Source organism: Lepidochelys kempii, chromosome 1, assembly GCF_965140285.1.
Source record: "Lepidochelys kempii isolate rLepKem1 chromosome 1, rLepKem1.hap1, whole genome shotgun sequence".
NCBI classification, from domain to species: domain Eukaryota; kingdom Metazoa; phylum Chordata; order Testudines; family Cheloniidae; genus Lepidochelys; species Lepidochelys kempii.
In genome coordinates, this window is record NC_136380.1 from 252,344,865 (window position 1) to 252,364,850 (window position 19,986).

A 19,986-nucleotide genomic window follows, 5' to 3' on the forward strand; every position below is an offset into this window, starting at 1 on the left:
TTGACCGTAGTGATCATTGTTTCTCAGTGCATAAAGCAAAAGGCTTTAGACTTAATTTAATTATGAGTTACGCAACAACACACAGAGGAAACTCACTGAAATAGCATCTAATTGAATTCAATATTTCATTTTCCTTCACTTCATTCCTGCATCATTAACATTTGATCATACTGTATTTTGTGGCATTTAGCTTCATTTAAAACAGTAACCTTCAAAATGAAGATGATTATTTAAAAAAAGAAACATTTAAGTTAAAAGATGGGAGTTCACCTTGGCAAAAGAAAAAGGCTTTATATTAAAAAAAACAAAAAACCCACGTAGCAAAGTGGCACGCGATACACCAGATTCCCATTGTGAAGCTCAAATTCTTCACAACACTGGGAGACATCACAGAACAAAAAAATACTATTAGAGCTGTTTCAAAAGGAACATTTTTGGCTAGGATAGAGACTTTTGACATTATTTATTAGGTTTAAAAATGCTTCACAAAAGCCTAACAATGGTCCTGTGGAAACCACTACATCTGAGGCACTTTCTGTTGTTATGTGCAGGCATTGATTTGAAGATGGCCGGCATTCGTGGAACAATTCCCTCACAGCAGTCAATGCAAGTGAGCATTCATACACATACAAGCAAAAGCCTGTGAACAAACCATATGGAAACAGGGGAAAAAAATAAACATTTATTAACCTCTTTGTGGGGAGATCGGTGGAAGAACAGGCCAGTGGTGCAGGAGACGGTCATGCCAAATTTCTACGAAAGAAGGTGCTTGCCCTGAGCATTTTTTCACAGAATATGATGAAGCCTGGAGAATGTTTGCAGTGCCATGGTAACTGGAGCTGTTCAGACTGGGGCTCAGAAAGCCACTGCAGTAACCACTTGCCACCAACAGAGAGCCTGGATGTAGAATGGGTTGGTTGGAGGTTTGGCTACTGCTACTGGCTGCTTCAAGTTCTGTGTCTGAGGAAGCCATTGCAGACATGGAAAAAGAGAAAGAGTGAATCTGAGAAAGAGGTGTGCTGGTTGCACTGGAAAGTTTTCTAGAAAAATCTGTAAAATAGATATTTTGTTAAGTACCTGTGCAAATATATACAGAAACACACTGCTATTTTCTCGGTGCACATGTAGTTTATATAACTCTCACTATATATACATAAAATATACATAGAATAAATTGTATCAGCAAGGGACACATCACTCATGAGTCAGGCTACGTTTTAGTCATGGGTATTTTCAGTAAAAGTCATGGACAGGTCACGGGCAGTAAACAAAAATTCACCGCCCGTGACCTGTCCATGACTTGCACTATATACCCCTGACTAAATCTTGGGGGGGGGGGCAGCCCAGGGTGTGCCACGGGTGCTCATGGGGGAAGCCAGGAGCACCACAAATGCTCTGGGGGGAGCAGCCCAGAACCCCTGCTGGTGCTGAGGGGTGAGGGGTTGGCAGGCAACTTACCCTAACCAGGCTCGGTGTGGCTTCCTGGAAGCGGTGATATGTGTCCCTCCCTCAGCTCTTGGGTGGTCTTCACGCTGCCTCCGCCCCAAGCACCAGCTCCACAGCTCCCATTGGCCGGGAACCGTGGCCAATGGGGGCTGCGGGAGTGGTGCCTGCAGGCAGAGGCAGCGCGTGGCCTCTACCTAGGAACTGAGGGAAAGAAATGTCACCACTTTTTGGGAGCCCCCTGAGGTAAGCACCACAAAAGCCCTCACCCCCTCCCGGGCCTCAGCCCTGAAACCCCTCCCACACCCAAACTCCTGCTGCTGCTGGCGGGGAGGGGCAGCGGAACAAGTCTGCCCCAGCAGCAGCTGGTGTGGCTGGCCCAGAGGCTGCCCGAGCTGCTCAGGCAGCCTCCGGGTCTGCCACTCTGGCTGCTGCAAAAGTCCCGGAAGACCCGGAAAGTCACAGAATCCGTGACTTCTGTGACCTCCGTGACAAACTCGCAGCCTTACTCATGAGTGACAAAGACACAAATAATCTCTGCAAGTCATCCAAAGTGAGTGCTGATAATGTCTTTGTACCATGTGAGCCCTAAAATGGTTTATCCATCCTCAGCAAGGTTTGAAACACCATCCCCTTACATTGCACATGTTCATCAGTGACTCAGTGGGGTTACTTTAGTGAATAAGCATTCTTCACTGGGAGTCAGGGTTGTAGAATCAAGCCCTTTATTTTTGCAGTTTGATTTCTCTTCCTTGTCATTAGTCCTAACATGCAGAGAACATGAGTATCCTTAAGAATTGAATTTGATTCCTTATCAGGTTTCAAAGACAGGAGCGTTTAGCACTCCAAAGGCTCTTGGAAGGGGGAGAGGGGGGAGTGGAAAATCAAAGAAGTTGAATATTGAATTATTTAATTTGCAACAGAAAATATGGTGACTCTTCAACTGGTTTTGGAAGCATGTTACACAGGATAGTTGATTCAAACATTTCTTAATATATCATCTATCCACCTACAGTACTAGTCCCTATCTTGCTGAAGATTAGGCTAAAAGTAAAATGGAGTAAATGAATACTGGTAGAAAAATATGAGAGAGACAGGAATTTATATATATAGTACATACCTGACCAGTCAGTTTCTCTGTCAAAGCTGAACAGTGTCTGGTTGCTCTTTATACTTGAAGTCGGCCTACCAAAATCTGAGGGAGTGTGTTCTGTTTCAGAAAGTAATGGAGAAACACTGTCCCAAAGCTTGTCTAACTCATCTAACTCTATATCTTTGTCCATTTCTGTGTTAGTCCATAAGAGCTCAGGTTCTTTGGGTTCTTTTTTCTTTTCTTCTGTTCCAATAGTCTGTGTTAAAGGGGTCTCCTGGTTTCTAACTGATGGAGTAGGTGGGTGGTTAATTGCTTCAGCCAGATCTTCCTCACTGGAAGCCAAACTTGGTGGAGGTAATTTTGGAACTTTATATTCATGGTGAATGGGTATATTTGTTTGCACAACCTGTTTCTGTCCTCTTCTAAAACAGACTGAAATGGAGAAAAAATAAGTTAAAATACACACTTTAGTATTACATTTACCAAGCTGCAGCAGAATTAAGCCAGATGGATAATTAACTGTTTCATGAGAGTGTTACCAGCTCTCATGCTATTTGGTGATTTTCTTAAAGACACAGCTACTGGGATCAGGCTGCTGCCCGAGAATCTCAGATTTCATTTTAAATAAAAAGTATGTTTCTAGCTTGCAGTTGTGGAGAAAAGCCTCAAAACATGAATCTTGAACTCTCTAACACCAGAAGGCAAATAAAAAGAACACAAAATGTATTATTTTGAAAACTTTCATTATTTTTAAGCCAAGCTCATAATTTTGGGAGGGCCTGGCCTGACTCATGATTTCTTAATTCCTGGAGTTGGCCATGCTTTGGTTCTGAGGATCAAATTTTCAAAAACAGCCTCTAAATTTGTGATGCCAATTTTCAGCATGCAATCAAGTTGCATACATCAAATTCTGTGCGGTGTGCACCAAGAGCACCTGCATACATAAATCAAGCAGTTGGATTTCTAGCTGTCTTGAGTTTTTGCATGGTTGCAGGTTGTTTTTTTTTTTTATTTTTCACATGAATTTGGTTGTTATTGACTTGACCCAAAGCCCAAAGAATTTAACTAGAGTCTTTCCATCAACTTTAACAGGCACTGGATCATGCCCTAAGTGAGACAGAGAATTGACAGCTCAGGAAACTGCAGTCTTTTTATCCAGAGTGTAAGTACAACCCACCCAATGGAAATGTAAGTTTTTGCACACTGCCTCAACACTGAGTTGGAGGAAGACCCCCCTCCCACCCACAGTCAAAATCTTTAATAGATTAAATACCTAGCTAATTTTAATATGGCAGTATCATAATTACAATACTTAGGAGAAAACACTAAGTCATAAATATTAATGCTTATATTTAGAACTGCAAAAATTAAATATATTCTTGATGCATTCAAAAGTTATATATTTTATAACCCCGATACATCAATGTATTTACACATGTACTTAAGTACCTTATTGAATCAGGGCCTAAAGCATTTAAACATGCACTTAAAGTTAAACATGTGCTGAAGCATGTCCATTCCTATTCAGGACAACACTTAGACCAGGGGTGCACAAAATACGGCCCGCGGGCTGGATACGGCCCATCTAACATTTCTGTCCAGCCCGCCATGACTCTGGTGGTGCAGCGGGGCACTCAGGCAGGCTGCATGCATGCCATGGCCCCATGCTGCTCCCGGAAGTGGATGGCTGCTGCTGGCATGTCTCTGCATGCCCCTTGGGGTAGCGGGGCAGCAGACCTCCATGCGCTGCCCTCGCCCCCAGCACTGTCCTCACAGCTCCAATTGGCTAGAGCTGTGGGGGTGGTACTTATGGGCGGGGACAGAAATGTGGGCGCCTAGAGGCTGTTCAAATTCAGCAGTGCGCAGTGCGGGGCCATAAGGATCAGGGATGCCTTGAGGCAGCAATCTGAAGCTGAAAGCCACTAATATTTGTTGCTATGCTCGGGAGTGCAGTGCTTGTAATGCTAGGAGGTGGTTTTGATTGGTGCAGATGATGCACTATGAAGGTTTAAGAAAATTGCCTGTAGCTTTGCAGGGCTCTGTTTGCTTTCAGTTAATGGAATAAAGATCGCTTTCAAACCACCACAACACTTTTATTAAAAAACAACAACCGGAGAAGAGAGGCAAACAAAAAAACACATCAGCACTGAGGGGGATGGAGGAAGGGAGGGTCCAAGTAGGAGGTGGGGTCTCAGGACGGTTAAAGATTTGTGTATGTCCAGGTATTATATCCAACCTTCTCCTTTGGAGTAGAGTGCAGGGGGTGCTATACTTCAGCAGGGATAAACTGCAGAGGGATGGGTGTTCAGTGCAGTGGGTACTGGAAGTCCGCAGGGCTGAACTGTGATGGGGCAGAGCGGAATGCAGTGGGTACAGACTGGAGCTAGGAGACTGATAAGACTGTGTTGGCGGTATCTTGGGGGCACATGGGAGCGTTTTGTGACAGCAGCTGTAGGGGAGGGGGGGTTCAGAGCTGCTCAGTTTGCAGTGCTAGTAGCACCTGGAATGTGTCCACTTGGCGGTCCATAACTTTTAAGAACTGCTCCGTGGCTTTGTTCTGGCGCGCTGCATTCTCCTTTCAGTCCCTCTTCTCGCTGTCATGCCACTCCTTCAATTTCTGTTTTTCGTCCGCAGAGTGCATCATGACAGCACACAGGAAGTCCTCTTTAGTACTTCATGGCCACTTTCTAATTCTGCACAGCTGTGCAGCCAATGATAATGAAGAGGGAGGTGGGGCTCCCAAGGTCATAGCTGTGAAGCCTTATAATCATTACTGTACCCACATTTTCCACAGGCTGTGCTCATTATGGAAGATATCTTGCTGCTGAGCATGAGCAGCGAATTAAGGGAGGGTCTTCTCCAAGACTGCAGCTTTCTCCCTGGCCCTTATGCAGCTCACCTGTGTGCAACAATGGTCCCTGCCAAGTGATGGCAGAGTGGCATGGGAAAGTTACCCTTAATGGGGCAAGAAACAAAGCAACTCTGCAAAAGAACCTGCAGCAGCAGATTGCCCAGTATCTCCATGAGAGTTTTGTGGAGATCTCTGAGGCAGATTCCCATGAAATGGCAGTCAACACCCTGTTCCGCCACTCAGACAACCAGGCATGTGGCAGTACATGCATCATACAGACAAGCCTGCTTTCTGCAACCCTCCTGCCCCCAACAACTTGCTTAAGCGATTCCCAAAATCAAAGCCACTTACCAGGGGTCTCCTGTCCTGTTGGAGCTTCACCAAGCTCTGACAGCTGTGACTGGCTAGCCTCCTCTGGAGTAGAAAAGAGCTCCCGGCTGTGTGCATCTCTGACCTCTGAGTCATCCACTGCCTCTGGGTCCACCTCCCGCTTCACATCCTCATCCAATATTTCCTTCTCCTGGCTCAGTCCACTCTCAGCTGGCACGTGAGCCACTGAAGTATCCACAGGGGCCTCCGCAGTGGAGGTGGGGTTGCCGCTGAGTATCGCGTCCAGCTCTTTGTAGAACCAGCAGCTCGTGGGCACAGTACCGGAGCAGTGGTTTGCTTCCCACACCTTGTGCTAGGCATTCCACAGCTCATTCGCTTTGACCCTGCACTGCAGAGTCATGGCTCCTTTCTGTCATACATCGTGAAATCTGCCTGTAGGTATCATCATTCCTACGGCTGGAGTGCAGCTGGGACTGGACAGCCTCCTCTCCCCAAAAGCTGATGAGGTCCAGCAGCTCGGCATTGCTCCAAGTGGGGGAGCAGGCCTGGTCACCTGGAAAGATGCGCTGAGACCACTGTACGCGTCAGCAAGCAAACAGGAAGGGGACTTTCAAAATTCCCAAGGAATTTAAGGGGTGGGGCTCACGGTTGGTCACCTGAGGACAGGGCAGCAGAGTTCAAACTGATGACCAGCATTGGGGGACACCTCCTGGAGGCCAGTTGCAGCACTGTAATCGCCAATGTGTCTACACTGGCACAGCGTCATTGTAGCCCCCAGCGCAGAAAACCATATGCCTATTGTCATGGTGGTTTTTTTACAGCACTGCAACTGTGCAGTTTCTGCACACTAAGTGGCTTGGCAGTGTGTGCACCTTGGGAGTTACAGCACAGAAAGCTGTTTTACTGCACAGAAACTTGTCAGTGTAGACAGGACCTATGTCACTAATAGAAAAACACCTTCTAAAAGCAATAGATATTTGTCTAATTAAGTTATTAATTGCTATCAGCAGCCCAGAAGTCTTCAGCCTTTTGGCACCCTACACTTTTTTTAATTGTTAGAGCATTTGTTAAGACAATAGTTATCTGTATGTTGATGTGCCAGACTTTCGAAACTAGTGGCAACCTGGATATTAAGAGTCTAATCTTGCAAAGAACTGAATGCCCTCAACTCCAATTCAATTCAACAGGAGTTGAAGGAATGTGGGAATTTACTGGAATTTTTCAGCACTTTCCAGGATGCGGCTGTATTTATCTGACAGATTTTAGATTGAAACTGTACAGCTTGCTTGCAGCATTACTCATTAATACTAAAGCAGGTTTAAAATACTTATCTGGAGGAGCTGTCAAAAATGTTCCTTCTGCAAATTAAAAATAACAAGAACAAAGCTCTAAAAATGGTGTGTCATAGCCCAAGAGAAATATAAACATAAAAATGGAAACAAACACAAACACTTGGAAGCATATTAATTGTTAGCAATATGTCATGGATCTGTTTGTAATGTATTTTTGGAATTAGAATCACAATTGGTGTAAAATGTATGTTCAAACTAAGCTTTTGGATGCAAGCACCTGTGAAGTGGTCAGCAAAATAAATGTGACAGCCCTATTCTTACACTAAAATGATTCACTGTGTATAGAGCGAACATAATCATCTACGCTTGATTAATTAGGTTTGTAAGTATTGTTCAAAAACTAAATATTTCTAAAGATTTCAGTAGTTCAAAGATTGCCCTGTGGCCGTCTGACTAATACATCTTCCAGCACACGCAGTTTACAAGCATTTTTCTTCCCAATATGTTGTCTTTGGTTGGTGCGACATTGTTTGAGTGCAGGTCTATTTGGGTCAAAGTGGTTTTCTTCACATCACAGCAGTGGTGCTGAGTACAGCACTTTGACCATACATCTTCCATGTCATTTCAATCAAAGGCACATGATGCTTCCTGGTGACAAATCAGGAATGGTCCAGCATTCTAACAGAGGGTCATATTGGCAATCCACACTTTCTTAATGACAGGCATTGTTCAAGACAAACAAAAGCATGGTCCTGAATATTAACATGTGGCCTTGTGTAAAGGTCAGCTGTATGTTACATTTATCATATTTCAAAAACAGGGGGGAAAGCATTTTACAAATTCTGTCAAAACCCGCTAGTGTAAGAATAAATTTACAAACTGACAGCTGATGCAAACATAGCAAACTATTTGGAATGATTTGCTTTATGAAAACAACTTTGCAATCCTTTGAAGCTGCAGTAACAATTCTGAGAGTGAACTTAAGACAATGCATATGGTTCCTTGCTTCTCTCTGGTGGGGGGGTTATTTTAATTATGTTATCCAATTAAAAAAATAATGTAATAATCTGTAATAATTAGACTGAAAATGGTTCCCTTTAACAGGAAGGACTTCCATAAAAATCCCTGTAGATTAGTATTTGCTGAATATTAACCAAGATCATGTAGTCACAATAAGTGCTCTGTTTCATGAGGAATAAATAAATATATATATATGCTTCTCACTTGTAAAGCTGTTAGAAATTTTACATGACTGGAACACAGTACATCGTGGTAAAATCTTAGATGTGATCCTGGAATAGAGCCTTGTAAATGTCAGTGGCATTACTCAGATGAATAACTGTTTGTCAGTGAAAGAGGTTCATAGTTTAGCCCTTAGAAGGCATGGAAGGAACAAATTCTTTTCAAGCAATTTACTGAACTTTTAAGTAAAATTAACATAGTACAAAAAGATGCTATCAATAATATTGGTGTTCATTTAATTTATCAAATTAAATGGTTTGATTCATTTATTCAATATACAGATTTCTCTTTAATTTTATGGTGCCCCAAGCTAGTTAAGAGCCTGTATGGGATTATTTATTTAATATTTATAAACCCTTCTTTATCCAGGTTTTCAATTTATAATACAGTAGAAACACAAAGTCACTTTTAAAGTGAAATTTTGCATGCAACATGTCGTTTTAAATTCAAATTATTTTTTAAAAATTGGCTTTAGTTGGTGTGGTTACTTTTTCTGGCAGTCAAGAGATGGAGAAGAAAGGGACTGTGATGCTTCCAGATCATTTTTACATGCTTAGATTAAAACCACCAGTTTTTGTAAATAATTTTGTTTCACAGGTGAAGGGCTAACGTCTGGCTTTGCCCCAAGCTCTGGGTATGGTGCAGTATGTTGTGCTACCCTAGAAGCAGTGGGGAAAATATTGTAACTGAAACTGCCATAGATTCACAGATTTTAAGGCCAGAGAGGCTCCTGATCAGCTACTTTGACATTCTGCTTAATACAGGCTGCAAAATTTCACTAAGTGGTCCCTGCATCAAGTCCATACCTTCTAGTGAAACTAGAGTGCACCTTTTAGAAAGATATTCAGTCTTGATTTAAAGACTTTGGGTGATGAAGAATCTACCACATCCCTAGTTAAGGTGCTTCCATGGCCAATGATCCTCACTGTTGAAAATGTCCTCCTTATTTCCAATCTGAATTCGTCTAGCTTCAGCTTCCAGCCTTTGGAACTTGTTATTCCCAATCACAACCCTTCCTCCCAGTTTCTCCCTGCGCTGATGGAGACATACCAAACCCATACCTGTCAAAGGGAGTCCAGCCTCTGCTCAATTCCTGTCCTTCCCAACCATGTTGTGTGGGAGCTGGGAGCTCTATACACACTGCTGCTTCATGGTGCTGCTACCTACAATATAGGCAGTCAGTGCAGGACTTACTTCTATTATATACATCTGGGGCACAGAAGACGTCGAAAATCCACAGCCAAAGACAAAATATTCAGAATTTGAGGGGGTTGCTTTTAGCACATTTTGTTACAAACACAAATATAAGCTCATTTCAGCCTCACACGGACATATTTCATGAATTTATGGCTAGATAATAGGCGCATTCTGAGCCCATTTTTGTGAAGCAAACCTACAGCCAAACCAGGGCCGCTCAAGCAGCTGCACTGACTCATGTGGGGCCTATTTCCAATCGTCCCTTAAGTCAGGTCTCCAGGCAGAGTTCCTCTAGGCCACATCCATTGGCTTCCTAGATGCCTTTGAGGAGCAGTGGCACTGACCGGGGTTCTCTGCTCAGTGTCCCACTCTGGATCCCTGCTTTTGACCCTCTGACCCTCACTCCTGCCCCTGTTTTTTCATTTGTTGTCCCCCATGATCATTTGATGCCTGGGTCCAGTGGCTCCTCCCATTAGGCGGGGGGGAGTGGGTGGCCTTTAGAGCCTCAGTAGGTGCACTGACTCATCTGTGAAGCAGAACCTGCTGTGACTCATCCCTCAGGCCTGCGGCTGCAGACTATTCTTGGGCAGGGCCAGGGTCAGATGACCCACCCAGGCACAAGTATTCCATTCTCACTGACATACCCACAAGTTCGTCTCTGCAACAGCTTCACACAGCTAGGAACCCTCTTGGTGCCTCACGATGTTACAGACTCCCCAGGCTTCCAGTCTGCCCCCCAATTCTGTCCCTGTTCTTGCCCCAGCCTTGTTCCAACACACTTCAGCCTTGTCCGTACCCTATTCCAACCCCTCTCCAGCCCTGTTCCTGACCCACTCTAGCACTGCACCCACCTCCTGACACCCAGACCCTTGGACTGACTTCAACCCAGCTTCGACCTTTGGCCTGCATCCAGACTCCAACTACAATCATTATTTGGCTTGTCTACAGACTCTGAGCCTGGTTCTGACCCATGGCCTGTCCCTGGACCACAGTTTCAGAGCTGCCATTGGCTCGGTCCCAACTCTACTTCTGGCTTCGATCCTTGGTACCTCTTCTCCACCACCACTCCAACCACCAGGTCTGACCACCTAGACCCAGAGCCCGACAATTTTTCAAGTGAAACTGGAATTCACAGTAAGTGAATGGTGGCTTTGAAATTGGAATTTTGGCAGGCTTTCATTCTGAAGTTAGCTATTGCATCAAATTTCACAGGAAAGCAAAGGCTGAAGAGTGCAAAGTTGCCCAAAACAGAGTGACAAATAATTCCCTTTGAAATATTGCAGAAAATCTTACACCAGCTCTGTGGTTTTATTTCAAAAAGAGACACTATGGCCATGTCTACACTACGAAATTAGGTTTTGTAGAAAGCATTTTTATACAGTAGATTGTGTTTCAGAGTAACAGCCGTGTTAGTCTGTCTTTGCAAAAAGAAAAGGAGTACTTGTGGCACCTTAGAGACTAACCAATTTATTTGAGCATGAGCTTTCGTGAGCTACAGCTCACTTCATCGGATGCATACCGTGGAAACTGCAGAAGACATTATATACACACATAGACCATGAAACAATACCCCCTCCCACCCCACTGTCCTGCTGGTAATAGCTTATCTAAAGTGATCATCAAGTTGGGCCATTTCCAGCACAAATCCAGGTTTTCTCACCCTCCACCCCCCCACACACAAACTCACTCTCCTGCTGGTAATAGCCCATCCAAAGTGACCACTCTCTTCACAATGTGTATGATAATCAAGGTGGGTCATTTCCAGCACAAATCCAGGTTCTCTCACTCCCTCACCCCCCTCCAAAAAACCACACACACAAACTCACTCTCCTGCTGGTAATAGCTTATCAAAAGTGACCACTCTCCCTACAATGTGCATGATAATCAAGGTGGGCCATTTCCAGCACAAATCCAGGTTTTCTCACCCCCCCCCACCCCCATACACACACAAACTCACTCTCCTGCTGGTAATAGCTTATCTAAAGTGATCATTAAGTTGGGCCATTTCCAGCACAAATCCAGGTTTTCTCACCCTCCGCCCCCCCCCCCCCCACACACACACAAACTCACTCTCCTGCTTGTAATAGCCCATCCAAAGTGACCGCTCTCTTCACAATGTGTATGATAATCAAGGTGGGCCATTTCCTGCACAAATCCAGGTTCTCTCACCCCCTCACCCCCCTCCAAAAACCACACACACAAACTCAATCTCCTGCTGGTAATAGATTGTGTGTGTCCCCACATAAATGCTCTAAGTGCATTTAGTCGGTGGAGTGCATCCACAGTATCGAGGCAACCGTCAACTTCTGGAGCGTTGCACTGTGGGTAGCTATCCCACAGTTCCTGCAGTCTCTGCCACCCATTTGAATTCTGGGTAGAAATCCCAATGCCTGATGGGGCAAAAACATTGTCACGGGTAGTTCTGAGTACATATCATCAGGCCCCCCTTCCCTCCCTCCTTCCATGAAAGCAAGGGGAGACAATCGTTTTGCGCCTTTTTTCTTGAGTTACCTGTGCAGACGCCATACCACGGCAAGCATGGAGCCCGCTCAGCGAACTGTCACCGTATGTCTCCTGGGTGCTGGCAGACGTGGTACTGCATTGGTACACAGCAGCAGTTTATTGCCTTTTCGCAGCAGACAGTGCAGTATGACTGGTATCCATTGTCGACGTAGTCCTGGGTGCTCTTTTAACCGACCTCGATGAGGTCAGGGGTGCCTGGGCAAACATGGGAATGACTCAGCCAGGTCATTTCCCTTTTAAGTTTCGTCTCATGGCGATTGAGTCCTACTGGCAGTGCACTGTCTTTTAATCAGCAGCCAGGAGACGATGATGGCCAGCAGTCATACTGCGCCGTCTTCTGCCGAGCACCCAGGACATGACGATGGCCAGCCGTCATACTGCACAGTCTGCTGACAGCAAGATGTATAAAGATAGATGAAGTGGATCAAAACAAGAAATAGACCAGATTTTTTTTGTATTCATTTTCTCCTCCCCCCCTTTGTGAAATCAACAGTCTGCTAAACCCAGGGTTTTGAGTTCTATCCTTGAGGGGGCCATTCTGTTTCTCCTTGATGCAAAGCCACTCCCTTTGTTGATTTTAATTCCCTGTAAGCCAACCCTGTAAGCCATGTTGTCAGTTGCCCCCCCTCCATCAGAGCAACAGCAGACAATCGTTTCACGCCCTTTTCCCTGGATTGCCCAAGCAGATGCCATAGCACAACAAGCAAGGAGCCTGTTCAGCTCACCGCAGCCGTTATGACCATTGTAAACACCTCACGCATTATCATGCAGTTTATGGAGGACCAGCACCTGAGAAACCAGGCGAGGAGGCAACGGCAGTGCGGTGATCAGGACATGAACACAGATTTCTCTAAAACCGCGGTCCCCAGCAATTTGGAGATCATGGTGTTACTGGGGCAGACTCATGCCATGGAACGCCGATTTTGGGCCCAGGAAACAAGCACAGAGTGGTGGGACCGCATAGTGTTGCAGGTTTGGGATGATTTCCTGTGGCTCCAAAACTTTCACATGCATAAGGGCATTTTCATGGAACTTTGTGACTTGCTTTCCCCTGCCCTGAAGCGCAAGAATACCAAGATGAGAGCAGCCCTCACAGTTCACAAACGAGTGGCGATAGCCCTGTGGAAGCTTGCAACACCAGACAGCTACCGGTCAGTCGGTAATCAATTTGGAGTGGGGAAATCTACTGTGGGGGTTGCTGTGATGCAAGTAGCCAATGCAATCATTGAGCTGCTGCTATCAAAGGTAGTGACTCTGGGAAATGTGCAGGTCATACTAGTGGCTTTGCTGCAATGGGATTCCCTAACTGTGGTGGGGCTATAGACGGAACACATATCCCTATCTTGGCACCAGACCACCAGGGCAGCCAGTACATAAACCGCAAGGGGTACTTTTCAGTGGTGCTGCAAGCACTGGTGGATCACAAGGGACATTTCACCGACATCAATGTGGGATGGCCGGGAAAGGTTCATGACACTCGCGTCTTCAGGAACTCTAGTCTGTTTAAACGACTGTAGGAAAGGATTTACTTCCCAGACCAGAAAATAACTGTTGGGGATGTTGAAATGCCTATAGTTATCCTTGGGGACCCAGCCTACCCCTTAATGCCCTGGCTCAAGAAGCCGTACACAGGCACCCTGGACAGTAGTCAGGAGCTGTTCAACTATAGGCTGAGCAAGTGCAGAATGGTGGTAGAATGTGCATTTGGACGTTTAAAGGGTCGCTGGTGCAGTTTACTGACTCAGTCAGACCTCAGCAAAAACAATATTCCCATTGTTATTGCTGCTTGCTGTGTGCTCCACAATCTCTGTGAGAGTAAGGGGGAGACGTTTATGGCGGAGTGGGAGGTTGATGCAAATCGCCTGGCCGCTGAATACGCACAGCCAGACACCAGGACGGTTAGAAGAGCACAGCAGGAAGAGCTGAGCATCAGAGAAGCTTTGAAAACCAGTTTCATGACTGGCCAGGGTACTGTGTGACACTTCTGTTTGTTTCTCCTTGATTGCCTCTAAATTCCCTGTAAGCCACCTGCCCTCCCCCCTTCGATCACAGCTTGCTTGCAAAGGAAATAAAGTCACTATCGTTTCAAAAGCATGTATTCTTTATTAATTGATTATAAAAATAGGGAGATAACTCACAAGGTAGCCCGGGTGGAGTGTGGGAGGAGGGTAGGAGGGAAGGAAAAGGCCACTTTAAAACTTCTTGAATGACAGCCTTCTGTTGCTTGGGCTGTCCACTGGGGTGGAGTGGTTGGGTGCCCGGAGCCTCCCCTTCTGCATTCCTGGGCATCTGGGTGAGGAGGCTATGGAACTTGGAGAGGAGAGAAGGTGGTTAAACAGGGGCTGCAGCAGCAGTCTGTGATCCTGCTGCCATTCATGAACCTCCACCAGATGCCGGAGCATGTCCATTTGATCCTGCAGTAGCCCCAGCATTTCCTCATACCTCCTCTGATCTTCCTGCCGCCACCTTGCCTCACGTTCATCAGCCACTTTCCTGTACTCTGCTATTGTGTCCCTCCACACAGCTCTGTCAGTGCTGGACGACTGCATGAGCTCAGAGAACATTTCATCGCGTGTGCGTTTTTTTTGCAACCTTATCTGAGGTAGACTTTGGGACGGAGGAGGGAGGCTTGAAACATTTGCAGCTGCTGGAGGGAAAAAAAGGGAGTGAAGTATTTGAAAAGATACATTTTACAGAACAATGGCTATACTCTTTCACGGTGAACAACACTATTCACATTACATAGCACATGTGATTTTGGTACAAGGTCGCATTTTGCATCTTATATTGAGTGCCTGCAGCTTTGGTGTTAGAGATCACACAAGCAGGGCCAGGCAACAGAATTCGGCTTGCAGGCAGCCATGGTAAGCCATAGTCTTTTGGCTTCTGCAACCTTCATAACAGCAGCGCCCTCCTCTCCCATACCAAGCAAAGCACGTTGAGTTGGCCATTTAGTGCTGCGGTTTTCCTGTTAACGTGCAGCACCAGAAACCAAACTAACTCCCCACATCCAATTCTCTGGGATGATCGCTTTACCCCTCCCCACACCACGTGGCTGGTATCAGGGAAGATTCCTGCTAGCCAAATGCGAACAGCTCAGCGCCAATGCCCTCCTCCCCCACCGCGTGGCTAACTGCAGGGAGGATTTCTTTTCAGGCACAGGCAAACAGCCAAGTAGGAACGGCCACCTCTGAACGGCCAAGTAGGACGGCCACCTCTTAATTAAATTCCCCTATTTTAACCAGGTTACCATGAACGATATCACTCTCCTGAGGATAACACAGAGAGATAAAGAACGGATGTTGCTTGAATGCCAGCAAACACCAGGACCATACGCTGCCAGGCTTTGTCATGGAATGATACCAGATTACTTGCTACTAGCATGGCGTGGTAAAGTGTCCTACCATGGAGGACAGAATACCGCTGCTCTCCCCAGAAACCTTCTGCAAAGGCTTTTAGAGCTTCCAGGAGAGCTTCATGGAGATGTCCCTGGAGGATTTCTGCTCCATCCCCAGACATGTTAACAGACTTTTCCAGTAGCTATACTGGCCACGAATGCATCCCAAGTCCTCAGGGCTACTTAACCATTAAAAAACACTTGCTTTTATAACGTGTATTATATTTAAAAAGGTACACTCACCAGAGGTCCCTTCTCTGGCTCTGTTGGGTTGGGAGGGTATTTCAGTCAGGGTGAGAAAAGATCCTGGCTGTCAGGGAGAACGGTGTGCTGTGTGCTCTCCTCAAGCTCATCCTCCTCCTCCTCATCTTCCCCATCCGCAAAATTCTCAGGCATGGCGGAGAGTACCCCATCATCGGAGTCCACGGATAGGGGTGCGGTAGTGGTGGCAGCCCCCCCTAGAATTGCAATGCAACTCAGCGTAGAAGCGGCATGTCTGGGGCTCTGTCCCAGAGCGTCCGTTTGATTCTTTGGTTTTCTGGTACACTTGTCTGAGATCCTTAAGTTTCACACAGCACTGTGTTGCATCCCTGCTATAGCCTCTGTTCCTCATGGCCTCGGAGATTTTTTGAAATGTTTTGGCATTTTGTCTTTTGGAACATAGTTCTGATAGCACAGATTCCTCTCCCCATACAGCAATCAGATCCAGTACCTCCCGTTCAGTCCATGCTGGAGCTCTTTTTCGATTCTGGGACTGCACAGTCACCTGTGCTGATGAGCTCTGCATGGTCACCTGTGCTGATGAGCTCGCCTGGCCAAACAGGAAATGAGATTCAAAAGCTCCCGGGGCTTTTCCTGTACACCTGGCCAGTGCATCCGAGTTCAGAGTGCTGTCCAGAGAGGTCACAATGGTGCACTGTGGGATAGCTCCCGGAGGCCAATACCTTCGAATTGCGTCCACACTAACCCTAATTTGAAACAGTGATGTCAATTTCAGCGCTAATCCCCTTGTTGGGGAGGAGTACAGAAATCAGTTTTAAATGCCCTTTATGTCGAAAAAAATGGCTTCGTTGTGTGGATGGGTGCAGGGTTAATTCAATGTAACACTGTTAAATCTGACATAAACTCATAGTGTAGACCAGGCCTATGAATATAGTCTCCTGGGGTTTCAGGTCTCTGTCTGTCAGGGCTCAATCACATAAGGTGTTGAACACTCTGGCTTCCGTTCAGCAAAGCATTTAAGCACATTTGTAACTTTATACACTAGGACTGAAGTCAACAGGACTCAATCCTATTGCACCCTTAATACCAATTTATCAAATCTGTTCTGGTTAAAAGTCAAAATACATTTCTCCTAATTAGAGAGGGAAGGTGGTGAGATAATATCTTGGGACTGACACAGCCGCAACAACACTGCCTACATTTCTTCAAACTGACAGCCTGGTGGAGTCAATATAGGATCTCAACATTCAGTAGTAGTATTTCTGGATCACCCTTCACCACCAATAAAAAAAATATTCTACAATCAGAATTTAGTTAAGAATTCCATTGATGATGCCTGAATTACGCAGACACACTTGGAATAATGACAATAATCTATAAGAGTATAATGAACTAATAAATCTAGACAGCAGCCAGCCAGCTTCAGTAGATGGCCTAGTCTGATCCCTAACCAGGATCCTTTCCCACTCTTGTAAATTTGGCACCATAACACTACTGAATCTGACAGTCATGTGCACTGAGCCACTCTGAGTATACATTCAGAGTACATGTTGGGGGATAGGCCATGTATCTATTCCAGCAAGCTATTTCTGTTAGCATTGGCAGCTCACCGATATTTTTCTGCTCATTTGTGAATCTCATACAAAAATAATAATCATCGATTCCTCTTTAAACAGTTTTCATAACTACGACTACAAGAGAATAAAATAAAAAACATGCAAACCCCAGCTTTAGCACAGCCAAGCTCCACATAAGAGCATACAGTACACAAGTGTCACCATTGCAAAGCAGCATAGACTAAATAAGCTCCCACATAGCAAAAGTATGTATAAATCTAGTGATGGTGGAATCTCAAAAGATTGAAAGTACAGTTCAAACATCCAAAAGCTTACCTGACCTAACTAAGCTTAGAACAGCTTCCCTAGGTACCACAGTTCTGTGTTCCCAAATAATTGTGCTCTGCTTAAAAGCTTTACAGAAAACCCACCCTCTGATGACCCTTATCATTCCAACCTGACTAGTTGTCTTTTTTAGGTGAATGACTGGTCTGGTCATCAGCTACTTCACTTTGCTGTCCTTGGAAGATGACAGGTGACTTCCACTCTCTGATGCCTTGGGTGGGTGTCAACAGGCAAAGCCACAGCTCCCTCTGAATCCAGAATAGTCTTTGGTGGAGGCTGAAGTTTGGTAAGTAGCCCTCCCATCACACTACAGCAGGCAGGCATGTTGAGATGCTTTTCTGTGGCTGCCACTGTGGGAATGGGGACCTGGGGTTGTGGTGGCTAAAGAAACTCCAGACCTTAAATTCAACTGCAAGCTCCTGGGCAGAAGACCAATGTCATCAAATGTGCTTGCAAAGTGCCTAGCACAAAGAGGCCCTGATGCTCACTGTAGCCTCTTGCTACTATCATGGTACAAATATTGAACAACAGATAATAACAACCAGGCCCATGGGAAAATAACAGATGCTATTTTTTTTCTGATTGGCAGTAGCTCAGAAAGAGCACACAAAATACAGCCCTTCCCTTTGAAAAAAAGTGTGTCATTCTTCAGAACTAAGGACAAGGGCTGGTCAAAACAAATTTGACAAAAAAATTATTAATTGAAAAATGGGGTTAATTAATTATATTCGATTAAATTGACTTTAGTGGGAGCAGAGTTAGGAAGGCCAATGCTGAGCACTTTTGAAAATCCCATTGTAACACTCTCCAGACCAAATCATAGCCCTATTTCCTACATGACATAGAGCTTGGCCAGATCTGTATAAACAATTCTAATTAGACTCCACACTCACAGGATGGTACTGGTATCTAGAGGGGAAGATTTTTCCTTTGGCACAAGTATGTACCATAACAGCACATCCCAGATTGGGATGCATGAATCCCACTGAGGTTATCATCTGGGTGTCCCTTTGACTCAATAGCATTAGAGCTGTCAGTCAGTTCAGGTCACCCTTAAAAAGGCTGTATGCACCTCTTAACTACATTTCTGGCAGACAGCCACTCCCCAAGGGAATTAGTCCCACATTACCATGGCCAAAGATTTGGCTTTAACTCAGGTTATTATTAATACAAATCAATTTGGCATAATGTAACATCCTATAGTCACTTCTGTGTTGGGATGGGGTAATTATTGCTCAGACAAAAGGACAGGCTCCTGTGTTGGCTACAAAGTAGCATTTGTGCAAAGTTTGAGGGAGCAGCCAAACAGACAAATATGCATGAAAATTAAATTTAGGCATAGGGAACTTTCCTTTTCGAACCATAGAAGAACTGATTACATGTTCACAGCTGGAATTTGTGTTGGCAGTGAGACTTTATTCACTGAAGTAGTAAGTATCCGAATTTGTGCAACACTCTCCCAGCAAAGATAAAATGCCAACATAAAAGAGTTACAAACACAGGCATTTTTCAGCTATCAGAGCCAACAAGCCCCTCCCCTTTATATCCTTTTCTTTAAAAAAAATATAAATAGCTCTTTCAAGAAAAAAATAATTGAGTAGTCTGTGAAAACAAAAACACTTTCTTAACATACATATCTATATAACGTTGAGAACAAATGTTTTCTCATCACAAAACACTGAAATGTTTGACTTTAACCCAGAGAGACAGCTAATATCATGGGACCAACACTGCAAACAAGTTTTTAATCACGCTTTTTTGTTCCATCTTAGTGTGTGTGAGGGTTTCTTTAGCAGGCACTAGGTACTTCAGAGACAGCTTTTGTGTCATGGGAAACAGTTGTTGCTCCGGTTAGTGTCTGTGCTAGGTGGCTACAGCAAAATACGGTCCTGACCTTGCGACTGGATCCATGTGGGCAAAGTCTCACATCTAAGGCAATGGGACTCAGTACAGGGGCAGCATTCCACTTGCAAGCATATGATTGCAGAAATGAGACCCAAAATCTCTTGGAAGAGAGCCAAGACACATGACAAAAGATGATTGGACAAGATTAATTTATGTCTTGAATGAATTACAGATGGACCTAACCTGGAGCATTTAATCTGCAAATATAGTGGACAAGGTATATTGGCATTCTAACCCACTGCGGCATGGATTTGGCTCTACTTCAAAGCAGCCACCTATCAAAACACGCATCTCCTCCATTGCATTAGTGTGGCCACTGAGAAGTGTCTGAAAGTCTGCTGTGCCATCATGTGATTTTTGGATCTTTGTGCCTCTATTGTGCCATTGACTGTCATGGCTCACTCAGTGAGGTGCAACAAAGCAATTCATTTAAGGAGCCAGAGTAATACATGTGATATTTTTGCTCATCTAACTGACATAGGGTTGCCCTGTCTAGAGAGTGTAAAAACCACCCTATTCCCAAGGTGCTAATTATTTCTATTCCAATTTGCAAGGGAGAGTTTCCTTTAGCTACTTTTGGTCTGTCTCTT

The 19,986-nt window shown here is 45.0% G+C and overlaps 1 protein-coding gene across 2 annotated transcripts in view; it reads right to left on the reverse strand.

Moving 5' to 3' along the window:
- The window catches only part of C1H12orf42 (chromosome 1 C12orf42 homolog), a 252,140-nt gene that overhangs the window by 151,563 nt on the left and 80,591 nt on the right, over window positions 1–19,986 (reverse strand). For both annotated transcript variants that reach the window (XM_073323517.2, XM_073323524.2), the window contains 2 exons: window positions 2,564–2,968; window positions 691–960 (listed from right to left, as the gene is read on the reverse strand). In XM_073323517.2, coding sequence (XP_073179618.1) covers window positions 691–960; window positions 2,564–2,968 — 675 coding nt within the window. The remainder of the gene's footprint in view (window positions 1–690; window positions 961–2,563; window positions 2,969–19,986) is intronic.